The sequence below is a fragment of the Marmota flaviventris genome, chromosome 16 (genome assembly GCF_047511675.1).
Source record: "Marmota flaviventris isolate mMarFla1 chromosome 16, mMarFla1.hap1, whole genome shotgun sequence".
NCBI lineage: Eukaryota > Metazoa > Chordata > Mammalia > Rodentia > Sciuridae > Marmota > Marmota flaviventris.
This window is the reverse complement of record NC_092513.1, coordinates 34,928,810-34,941,370: the sequence shown is the minus strand read 5'-3', so window position 1 is coordinate 34,941,370 and position 12,561 is coordinate 34,928,810. Positions and strand designations below refer to the sequence as shown.

General features: G+C 46.3%; 1 protein-coding gene across 14 annotated transcripts in view; it reads right to left on the bottom strand.

Moving 5' to 3' along the window:
- Nucleotides 1–11,990, bottom strand: part of Celf4 (CUGBP Elav-like family member 4) — a 290,930-nt gene extending 278,940 nt beyond the window's left edge. For all 14 annotated transcript variants that reach the window (XM_027935558.3, XM_027935559.3, XM_027935562.2 and 11 more), the window contains exon 1: nt 11,705–11,990. In XM_027935558.3, the coding sequence (XP_027791359.2) occupies nt 11,705–11,990 (286 nt within the window). The remainder of the gene's footprint in view (nt 1–11,704) is intronic.
- Between the last annotated feature and the right edge of the window lie 571 nt (nt 11,991–12,561).

The window sequence follows — 12,561 nt, the reverse complement described above, 5'->3', positions numbered from 1 at the left end:
CAAACTAAACCATAGACTGCAATTATTAATGATTTAAACGAAATCAAACTCACATAGGTACAGAGACAACACTTTCTGGATTTTCTGGTTCTCTTGTGTGTGTCCGATTTTGCTGGAGCCTTAGGCCCAGTCCTAACTTGGCAAGCGAGGGAACTAACCCAGGGACCCACATCACCCACCTAGGCAGAGACCTGCTGGTTTCAGGGGCAGCCAACTCTCACCTGAGGGAGTGGCCTGCGGGCGGGGACGAACCTACAGCTCCATGGCTGGGGCGGAGCCTGGACTGCGGCAGGCAGGCGCAGGGCGTTTTGGTTTCAGGGGCCCGCGGCAGTGCGCGGAGAGTTCTTCCTCTCTCCGTCAGAGGGCAGGAGACAGCCAGAGGAGAGGAGTCCTTCTCCCCACACAGTTTGGGGGCTCCTCCCCAACGTATGGAAAGAGTCTAAAGGAGTGGCCGGGCTTCCACGCAACCGTTTGTTCTTCCTGATGCTACTTACACCCAAGCCTTGTGACTGGAGAGGGGACAAGACACTTCTGGGGGAGGTCGGAGCTCTGGCACCAGGACCGGCCCTCCCCATACACCCAGCCAGGAGCCTGTCCCAAACTCTGGGAACTGGCTGGGGCTCAGCAAGGGAGACTGGGTAGGGCGCCTTGGGGAAGGAATGACCGTGACCCTCCAGGTGGCTTGATCCCTCCTGCTGGATGTAAGAGCCTGGGGGAAACTCTGAGTGTGCTTGCAGCCAGGAGACTTGCCCCTTGGTGGCCGGCTTGGGTGGGTGGAGGAGGATCCGATGTAGCCTGTCTACTGCAGACCGAGCGCCATTCCTTGCGGAAAAGAAGCGCCCTTCCGCAAGAGGTCTCCACCTCCCACCCCAGTCACAGGCATCTGTTTCCTCACCCTCCTTTCCAATCAAAGGCTTTTCCACTAGCTCCCACCCGCTCTCTCCTCAGTTGTTTCTAGTCCTGGAGGGTGGAGCCCAGGACATACAGTAGGCAAGTACTACACTCTGAACCCCTTTAAAAGAAAAAAAAAATGTATTGTTTTGAGACAGGCTCTTGCTAAATTGCTAAGATTGGACTTGAACTTGTGATTCTCTTGCCTCAGCCTCCGGAGTGGCTGGGATTACAGGCAAGTAAGTGCCACTGCTCTGGGCTGGCAGCCCCTCTTGTATTTATCATCATCCCACGATGGGCCGACCTCTAAAGCAGGCGACCCCCAAGCTGCCTTAAAGGGGTCTCTGAGAACCTAGAAAAGCCTATTGGGTATTTGGTTGTCCCTGGAGACACTCCCTGAGCTTGCTCTCTTCCATTCTGAGATACCTCCAGGTAATATTCAGGGTCAAGGACATTCTGAGCTGAGGCTTTAGTGGGCAAGGGAATGAGGGATGGTGCATTCACCAAGGGATTTCCAAGGCCAAGGAAACATGGCTTTCCCTCTCCTTCTCACTCACTACAATGAGAGGTGAGCCTCAGCAAGAAGCAGATCTCCAAAGTCCAGAACATTCCCACCCCCACCAGCAATGCTGACTGAACTGCAGCCTGAGGCTCTGGTCCTAAGAACTCAATCATGGTGATTGATCTGATTGGGTGCATTTCTTTCTGGGACACCCAATCTACAGAGTGCACAATGACTTCTCCCAGGGCCAGTATCCTACCATGTAAACAGGGACACTGCTCTCACCACTCCCTTGGAGATAGACCTCTTCCCACAGCAGGGGCAAGGATGTTCTCTGTGTCTCATCCGGTGAGACCAAGCCAAGCCAGGTATTGATTGGACAGAAAGATATAGATATGTTGGATGGAGAATGGTTAGGGGATCCGATTTCTTTCTTTTCCTGTTCAGAGAACACTTCTCCTCCACCTCACCCTGTTGAAAAGCAGAGGCCGGATAAGGGAGACTGTTCTCACTTGTCACATGGAACACCTCCATACCTGCTGGTTTCCTCCTGGGAGTTCATGAAGCCTCTGGGAACAAGGTCCCCTCTTCTACCATGCAAGCACTACCAACATTGTTGCCTCCCTGTATATTCTTAGAACCAGTCAATATGATTAATTTTACATGGGCGTAATTTCCTGCTATTGCTGCGGAGTCCTCCCAGCCTCGCCCATCAGCAGCGACATGATACAGTTTCTGGTTATATTGGTCAACCAAGATATTGATATTATTAATAATGGATATCTATATGCTGACCTTTGTCCACACAACTGAATCACTCTGGGCTGGCTGTCACATTTCTTTAAAAGGTATTGATAAGCACATTACTGGAAGGACGTGTACAATCTTAGGTGTGTGCTTTTCACTCACCTTCAAGCATCTCCTGTGAAAATCTACCCATGTTGGATGAACTGGTGTGAACATGATGGCATGTGGTGTGTAAGAGAATATGTTTGTGTGCACATATTTTTATGGTGGGTGTATGTGTGTGGGCATGTGAGTGTGTTCATATATACCTGAGTGTGCATGTAAGTGTGTGTATTAGTGTGTGTGAGTGAGTCTGTCTTGAACACCGGCCCTTTTAGAGCTGATCAAATAGTCAATTAAAGCATTATAGGGAGGTAGCAGAATCAGAGAATTCCTACAAATACACTGTGATGTAGTGTTTGATCTTTGGATGCCTCTTTTCTCCCAGGACTTGCGCGAGGAGGCTTGGCTTTATAAGGATATTATTAGGTTGATGCCTCGTTCTCTCAATTTACCTGCCAGGCAAGAGACAGCATTCACTGGGAGCTGTCTGGCCAGAACCAGCTACTGGAAGGTTCACTGAAGGCCATGCTGCAGGCTGTACTTGAGACACAGGCTACTCCCAGCCTCAGTCTCTTTATTTGTGTGTATACTGTCAGCAATTAATCTGACTCCACTTTCTTAAGGCCAGAAGGAAGGAGGTCAGCTCAGCTCAACCTCTTGACTGTCTGCACCAAAGTCCCCCGAAAATGACACTTGACATGCCACCAGCCTTGTTGATTGCATGGTGGGGTGTGGCCTGCTGCCTACGAGAAGGGAGTGTGTCTGTGGAATTCCATGGCAGAAGGCATGCTTTTGTGTGTGTGTACACAGACATACAGAGCTCATTGCTATGTATCTCTGTGACTGCTATCATGCCTTCCTGTGGACGGTGGCATCAGGGACCATGCCTCTATTGGCTCGTTCTATAGTGATCCCATCCTGCTTGAACCCAGACATGCTCACTTGTCAGGGATGCCCCCTTGCTTGTCCCTGTGAAGGGAAGCTGGCTAGCTAGAGAGATCTTTTGGATCCTCAGACATAGTGTATGAATAAACCAGACATGGATTAATTAGGTGTGACTGCATCATTAAATTAGAATAATGAACAAACAGCCACGTATGGCATTCAAATCTGCCTAGAACAACTCCACGGGTTGCTTTCAAGTAAGTCACCTGTCAGTTTGTAGGTTTGGGGGACTCCAAGGAGTGAAGTTCCCATCATATCTTGAAAAGTGGATTCTTTAGGTATCACATAGCCCAGGCGAGCGGTCCTTCAGTGGGCAAGAAGACTTCACAACTGAATCCAAACAACAATTTGGTTCAATACAGCATCATCTATGCATGCTTCAGTTGCGTGCATTTCTCAGCATGAAATACGACAGTGGCACAGGTGCTCAAGTCACAGGAGGGAGAAGTTAAGAGATATGGGCAGTGGATGGGAAAAGTATCGATCCCATAATATTTATGTGGATGTGCACAAAGTCCCTGGTGCATGTACACACACACACACACACACACACACACACCTCTTTTATAAACCCCATTTCCAAACTCTTTTTTTCCTTCTATTGACACAATCCTCATTTCCATCAGATAGATTCTAAGGTGGACTACTCTGAATTTTGTTATTTTAGAAATAGCTGCTGAATTGCAGTCCCCTGCCCTTGACAGACTATGCGGCTCATAATCCTGGTTCTAGGACAGAGCAGATCTGCTGCAAGAACGTCTGTCTTTAACAAAGAGGGAAGTCAACAGAGAAGAGGAAAGCAAACAAGAAACTTGCTGGTCTCACTGGCCAGCTGTGGGGCAGCCCAAGGCATCAGGGGCTTTGTTAGTATTATCAAGTATCTAGAAACCGTTGATCTGTAGCCACTTTTTAACAAAGGTGATAATTAATTAAAGCAGAGTGTATTGCAATAAAGTAACATCATGGTCAGTTTATGCACTGTCTAGAGCTGGCCTTGGAAGTCTCTGTCAATTAAACTCTTGTGGGAGGCCATTTCATTATCATTTTTTTTCCTGAGTTTGATCAATATTTTTGGCCATCTGTCCTCACAGAACCAGGACTACATCTGCCTCTATGAAGGCACCCATTTATTTACATCTTGCAGATGACCACATAGGTTTTGTTCCTGAGTGGGACTGCTGGGAATGCTCTGTTTGAGAGTCTCAGTCAGCTCATGCTGGAGGGGAGATACAAGGAAGGATAAGAGAAACCAAATGTGGAGCAAGTGAAAGGGGAGAAACTGTGAATGTATAATCCCGAAAGCATCCTTTTCTACTCTTGAGGGATTCAGAAATCAGGGCATTACACCTGGGCTTTCCCACCGGCAGCCTTGCTGGTTCCTGTGGGGAGGTCTGTGGCTCGGGTTTTATACCTATCCAAGGGCCACTTGGAACTTGATGGGTGGAAGTGGAGGAAGCTCTAAGGGCAAGTACATCAACTCAGAAAATCCCTCTGCTGCCTTTTTTTTATCCCTATAATTGTCTTTCTGCCCCAGCACCTTTAACTGCCTCCTTATATGGCCAATTAGAACATTTTCCTTATTTATCAGGCCCCACTTTGGGGTTTGGGTCTCTTCAGTGAAAGAGAAGAAGGAGAATTGATGATGAAAGGTGCTACAGCTAAGTTGGAAGGTGGGCTCTAGTCCAGTCCCCTAGGCTCTCTGGGTGACACAGGATGCCTTTTGTGATTCTTGGAGAGGCTGTGTATTTAAAGGGCTTAGAAAAGACAGAAATAAATGGGGGCGTCTCTTATTATAGAGAGCCCAAAAGGAGTGTGGCTGTGTGTCTGCCACACCCTACTTGTGTTTAGGGAAAATGCAGCATTCTGTTTGAAACCTGTCTTGACTAAGCCTGTCAAGTACTGTGTGTGTGTGTGTGTGTGTGTGTGTGTGTGTGTGTGAGTGAGAGAGAGAGAGAGAGAGAGAGAGAGAGAGAGACTCTGCAAGAGGAAAGTAGGCTGGGATGCCAGGGGCCAGTGAGTGGGGTAGGTAAGCAGTGGGTGGTGAAAATTAGTCCTGCAGAGAGCTGGGCTCTGAGGCTGGCCACTCAGATTCCAGATGGAAGGTCATTTCTAAAATGAGTCAATGGGTGAGAAAAAGCAGGCCAGACTTCAAAGGGTGATGGGGTGGGGGATGAGGATGAGATTCTCTCCCAAACCTGGATGGCTGGGTAGGGAAATCAGGCAGATAAAAAAGAGCACACCTCCACACTGGAACTTGGATCATTGACAGACCCCAGCCATGGAGTTACAGCCAGAAGATGTATATAAAAATGTAGACAGTGTCCTTCTCTCCAAATTCTCCCCTTTCCTTCGTCACACTTCTTCCTGATTCTGCATATCACCTTGCAACATAAAACTGCCCCTAACATCATCTTCATACCACTTACATTCATGCATGTGCACACATGTGCATACATGCACACACACACACACACACACACACACACTCACACCAACAACACCCACATAGGCTGCAGCATCTTCTCTCCCTCTACCCTCTGGTATGCACAGACACACTGGTTTTCACACCCTCTACCTTTGCATGTCACTTGGGATTCCCCTTCCAAGTTCAGGAGCTGCTGCAGTTTCGGCCACCGTCAACCAGTATGCCCAATTTCCTGCTGGCATGTGGACCCTAGAACTTTCAGTTTTCCTGCCTGTGACACTGGGCCTCATTCTCTTGTTACATCTCCCTCTCCTCCACAGGAAGTTCACCTTACATCCTCTTTAACTGAAATCCCTCCTCAGTCAACTTGGAAGCTGACAATTTCTTGATGATGTGGAAGATGTGAAGTCAGCAGTTTTCCTCAAACTCATCTCAGACAAAGTTGGGACCAGCTCTTTTCTCAACCAATGTGATAGTGTCCTCAGCTATTCCCCTGGTCATCACTCGGCAGCCCCTCTCTCTCCTGGTGTATAAGCTATAATGATGAGGATGAGGATGCTAATAGTAGTGATGAGGATGGCCATGAGCAAGCTGCTGGAGTGTTGAGGTCATGGGGCATTAGGATTGCCCCCAAGATAACAGCTCTTTGAAAGAACTCCGAGAAATTTACAATATGACTGTATGTGGGGGCACATCTATGGCATAAAATTTTGTAACTGTTTTCCTTTAGGTTGTTTTCAAGCTATGAGTTCATTCAAGAAAAGCTTTTGTTTTTGTTTTATTTTGCTTTGTGTCCCAGAAGCCACAAACATTCAGCCAACCGGAACAGGTGATGAGGGGAGTGACAGTATGCCAAGGGGCTTCTTTCAGCCCAATCCAGACTTCTGGTTAAAGCCTAGGAGTGGAGGTCGAAAGTGTTAATATTTCTCTGTTGAGTTACAGTGAAATCTAGGCCAGCCCTGGTTTTCACATGTGTGGGATGCACTTAGTCATGTTTGTACATGAATACATATTAAGTACACAGGTGCCTGCTAATTTGTTTCTTTGTATTGATTCTGAGAAAGTCTGTTTTAAAGACAAATAAAATTATGCACAAATAAAAATAACCACCAGTCTCCTAAATAAACCAATAATTTCCTAATAATTTTTTTCTTTTCTTTTAAATAGAACACATTAACATCTGGAATTTGGAGTTTTTTTTTTTTTTTTTTTAAATGTTGGCTGTTGCCTTGATGCACTTTAGTCTTGTAATGATTGCTACTGATCGTTTTCTTTGGTAAAACTTATTTTTTGAAAGTGTTTTTCTTGTTTTCATATGCTGTGTATTCTATTTTCCCTATATCTGGCAATGCAAATCTTTCTTTTAAAAACTATAGGTATGTAACCAGTCATTCGGCTAATCTTTTTTCCTGTACAAAAAAATGACTTTTTATTTTCCAAAGTAATTAAGAAAAAGTTCATCTTTTTGAGCTGATGCTGATACTTTAACTTCACTCTTAGACTCATTTTAAAACAGAAATCAGACACAGCCTCGTGGTTTTAATTCACCTATGAGCTACCTCGGCTAAAGTTGAGAGGTGGAAATGCAATATTCTGAAAATTGTTGCATTTAAATGCAAACATAAAGTGTAATTTCATGAAGATAGTCATAAATCACCAAAACATAATAATAGACCTTGTCTTTCCAGTTTTTCCCGGTCACACCCCAAATCAAGGGGCTTCAGGCACTTCCTACTCAGGTAGGAAACAGGAGCTTGTGCAGCTGATGGTGAGCATATCTGAAAATGATACACTTTCTGGAGCTAAATCCACAGAAGATTCCTTTACTCTGTCTCCACCCTCCTTCTGGGTGTAGTGTGAAAGTCCGAGAGGCTGATGTCCCTGCAGCTGTGGCTTCTGGGTTGGGAACCCCTGCCCTGCCCAGACTGTCAGTTGAGTACATTTTCCTCCATGAAGTGGGAGAAATCTCAAGGCAGAGTAGTTACCCAGGCACAGATCTGCTCTGAATGGATAACAGGAGGTACTATGATAGGGACTTAGCTGTTTAGATTAAAATGCATTGCAGGCTCTGGGAACAAGCACACATCAGTAGTAAAGGCTGTTTAAACCTTTGGGGACAGCCCTATGTTTATATTACATTAATTCATAAATATTATACTAAATACCACTTAAATTGGACTTAAATGACTTCAAAGATAATGCATTATAATATGGCTATCCAGAGAGCACTAGTCTTTATGTCTCCCAGTAACTCAGTCTTTGCTGCCTCCTATCCTGCTAGACAGGACCAAAGTTATGAATGGATTGCCGGCTTATTCATGTGTGATCCACTGTGTGTGTGTGTGTGTGTGTGTGTATGTGTGTTTGTATATATGTATCTTTGGTCATTGCCTCTATTTGTTCTCCAGGAAATAAAAAGAATAGAGAAGTAAATTAAAAATGAGAGAAGAGGAGAAGTACACTAGTGGGTGATCTGTTCCCTTCTCCAAGGAAGAAAAATTCTACAAAAAGGGGCAAAATTGGTCCTCAGCTCATTTCTGCAGCTACCCAGGGAATTTGCCTCACTCTTCTTTAATCAATAGTAAAATGTCTTTCTTTTTGCAGGCCAGAAAAACAATCTTTTGAAAAGTGCGTCCAATGGGGGAGAAAAGAAGACTGAGTTAACCAGAGAGTTTGCATTAAAGTGGTTTTTCTTCCTGGGGTGTTGTTTCTTTGAATTTTGATTTGGGGCTTTTTTTTTTCCTTTCTGCCTCTGCCCAGCACCCAGATCCCCCTCTCCCCAATGCTTGCTGGTCTCCAGGGGGTAAATATACCTTTACAGTAATTACCCTGGTCCACAGCTGCTATTTGCTACTTCCCAGCCCAACAGCCTTTCTCAGACATAGCTGGGTTTTCTCCACAACACCCACCCACTCCCTCCTCCACAGACTCCCAATTTGACTGGAGTAATTGCCTTTTAAGGTGCACTCTACGCATGGCAGGTATTCCATTAACCCTTAGAACTCCTTCTTTCTTTAGTTACCTGAAATGGCAGGTGCCCAACAAATGGATACCCACCTGAAATCTCATGCATTTCATTTAGTTTTTACTGCTTTTTAAAAACTAATAACATACATATGCCATCCATGCTGGAGGCCAGTACCCTGTTGGGTCTCTCAATTTTAACCCAGAATGATTCATTAGAAGTTAGACATTCAAGAAGGGGAGAGCAAGAGTCACAAACATGCCCTGAAACCAGGCTTAACAAAGGCATGATTCTACCCTAGACTCACGTTGTCAATGTACAAATGGGGGAAATGTAGAAGCCAAATGCAATCCTCATTCTTCAAACCTCATCATGCTTTTTGACTTAACAGTAATTAATCACCAATGGCAAGCATGTAATTTTTTAAGGTGGCCAGAGGCTTATTTTATAAGGATTAGCTAATAAATCAGGCTGCATCACTGAAGGAGGAGTTCAAACTCTACTAGGACTGAATAAACCAGCCCTTGGAAACGGTCTCATTTATTCAGCTCTCTGGGAGCTTCCAGGCACTGCTAGAGACATTGTGCCCCAACCTCAACTCGAAAAATCAAAGGGATGGAGAGGCAGGAAGTTTCATAAGGAAAGATATATGCTCAGGCTGACGGGTGAGCTGCGACAACGAAGCACCCAGTGTGCCGGAGCCACCGGGCCTGCCTATCACTGACTGAGACAGTTTGGGAGAGGAATTATTTAGAAAATGAAGTTTTTCCTGTCCTAGGAATTCTGGAGGGTTATATATATGTATATATGATATGTGTATATACATCATGTACATATCTATATATAGATAGCTACATATAGATATGTATATGATATATACATATAATAACCTTCTCTATCTCCCTGATACAAATGATAAAATTTCTACTTCTTTACTATAATACCAGAGAGTCCTCATTACATCAAAAACAAAGTAATATCAGCAAGTGATTGTTGAGAAGAGACCAAGAAATATTGTTAAAGTTTATTTCATTTGAAATAAAGAAGCAAATGAAATGCTCCAATTCAGATCCCACAGGACACCCAGATCCTCACAACTGTCTTTTGCCTATAGTGGGTTCTAAATTCTTTCAAGTTTGAAATCTTAAATTACCACAAGAACTGATCATTAAGATGGGCAAGAGACTTCCCTACCTATGCTATTAAAATTTTTATTATTACTATTTTTAAAACTGGGGATGTATTAGAATGACAAAGGTTTGATACAAACCTTGATTAGCTCCTAGGGAGCTTGATTGGAAAGGGAAAAACTACAAAGATATGATTCACTTGAGAGGGAGGGGAAAGTGTTTTTTTTTTTTTTCTTTGACTATTTTGAAGACTGCCTCCCCACTCCACCTTTTCAATCTATCTTTTGAACAGACAGGCATTTTCTCCATATTGGATAAAGGTTGGTTTCTCTTTCCATTACAGCCCCCACCATCACCCCACCCCAACAAACCCAGTATATTTCCATTCTGCTGTGATTTTGTGCTACTCAACATGCCATTAACTTTAAGATTTACTCCTCAGCAGGCAAGCTGGAAGATGCTAAAGCCAATAAAAACTGCTCTCTGGGACTCCAACTATGAAGAGTTTGGAGCTCTGTTTAGTATTCGGATGAAGGGAGGGCTGGAGAAGGAGGGTGGTTGTGGTAGTGAAAACCACTGCTGCTTAGAGAGCCAGACAGCTTTGCGCCCTGCACCTAATGTGCTAGAGGATCAGCTCTGTTCAGAGCCCATTTGTGGCCAAGGATGAGGCTGCTCTCTATGTGGGGGTGGGTGTACGTGTGTTTTCATCTTTGAAACCACCAGCTCTAACACAGCATCTTCGGCGGTTCTCCACACTACTGTTTATTAAAAACGGAACGTCCATACACATCCCCTACAACTTCCTTAGCCCCGTGCTCCTTCCCTGCCTGGCGATCAATCTCTCTCAGAAAGCATTTAACTTGCCCACACAGCTCCAGCACCGATTAATCCCCGCTGCACATCCTATACATTACTGTTAGGGAGCGGAGCACTGGGCTAATTTCGTCACCCACCAGCCACCCACACACATTCTACAACTGAACACATTTGGGGCTCTGCCTTAAAGATAATAAAACAAGGAGAAAACAGGCAGACTGCAGACAATTCCCATGACCACTTTCCTAAAAAGTTGTTAGGTTTTAATTCTTTGATTATTTTGTCTCCCCCTCCCCCAAGCACTCACTAGCAATAATTGCTTCAAGGGAGCAGTAATATACTATAAAGGACTCTGCATGGTGAGTTTGGGATAAATTCGGGTGCACCCTTCAAAAAGCATATCTTGCACACACACATACGATTTTCCCCCAAAAGCTCAGCTTTCCTGGGAAAGGGACTATCCAGTTTTCCCAGACCCCCACTCCACCCAGGGGATGACAGGGTCCTTGCTAATTCTTGCCTTAGGTTTTATTACTCCTTCCTTCAAACATTCAAGCTACCCCCTTCCCCCCACTCTCCACACCACCATTCACACAACAACCAGATTATTGAGGCACACAGCTCGATAAGGAGAGTTTACTGTAAAATTAATGGCAAAATAAAAAAAAATTCTTTGAATTTGTCACCTCTCTCCCTTTTAGACGGCTGTGCTCCTGCTACTCTGGCCCAGAGCGGAGGATGAAGAGACCATCTCCTGTAGTATTTTCAGCACCACGGCGATGGACAGCACCCTAGGTCCCTGGCCCGCGAGCGCCTGCCAGTCCGCTCAGCGTCCAGGTCTCGCCCGGTGCAGCAGTCCCTATCCCAATCTTTCAAGTCGCTTTACTCAAAAACCCAAGCCCCATTTCCCCCACCATCCCCTCTTTCTCTTCATCTTCTGCTCCCGCTGCTCTCCCCACGGCACAGCTCCTATCAGCTTCTCCCCCAAAACCAAGCTTTGCCCCAGCGAGCAGCTCCCCCACGCACCCCAGCTCAGGTCTCCGCTGCCCGAGCGCCTCCCTCTTCGGCGCCCGCCCGCCAGCGGCTCCCTTTCGCCCATCTCCCGCTCGTCAGTCGCCGGCCGATCGGCCGCCCGCCCGCTCCTTCTCCCTGGCAAAGTTGGGAGGGAAAGGTGCACTCACCTTTGTGCATGCCTGTGAACCTGTCCTTCAGAACCGTAAGCTCGTAGATCTTGCCGAACTCCTCGAAGAGGGGCTTGAGGTCCTTCTCATCCAGGTTTCGGGGGATCTGCCCAATGAACAGCTTGATGGCATCGTGGTCCTTCATGGGAATGGTCGACGGGTTCCCCGGGCTGTGGCTTAATCCGTTCATGTGCCCGGCGCTGCCCGGGCTGCTGCCGAGCCCGTTGGTACTGAGGCTCGCGTTGTCAGCCTGTCCGTTTGCTAACGTGGCCATCTTTATATACATAGAGAAAATCTTCTTTCCTTTTATTCTTTCTCGCTCGCACTCTCTCGCTCCTCTCCCTCACTCGCTCGCTCGCGCTCACACACGCACACGCATACACACACTCGGGTTCTCTCCCCCTCGGTTTCTCTACACCTCGCTCTCCTCTCGTTCTCTGCTCTCTCTCTCTCTCTCACTCTCTCTCTCTCTCCCTCTCTCTCTCTCTCTTTCTCCTCTCTTCTCTCGCTCGCGCTCTCTCTCCTCTCCCCTCCCTCTCTCTCTCTCTCCCTCCCTCTCTCTTCTCGCTCTCTCTTTCTCCTTTTCTCGGTCTGATCTGATTATTTTCTTTCTTCTTTTTCTTCTTCTGCTTCTTCTTCTTCTTCTTCTTCTTTTTTTTTTTTTTTTCTTTTTTACATTGAACAGACAGGATCTCTGTCCTTTCCGTTTAAACAGGCTGGACCGGTTCAAGTTCCCAGCCAGACCAGGGGTGGGGGCGGCGAGTGTGCGCGCGCGGAGGAAGGGAGCGCGGGGGGCCGGGAGTGGGCGCGCTGGTGGGGGGGAGCCCGCACCGCGGCGGGCGGCGGCCGGGGGCAGG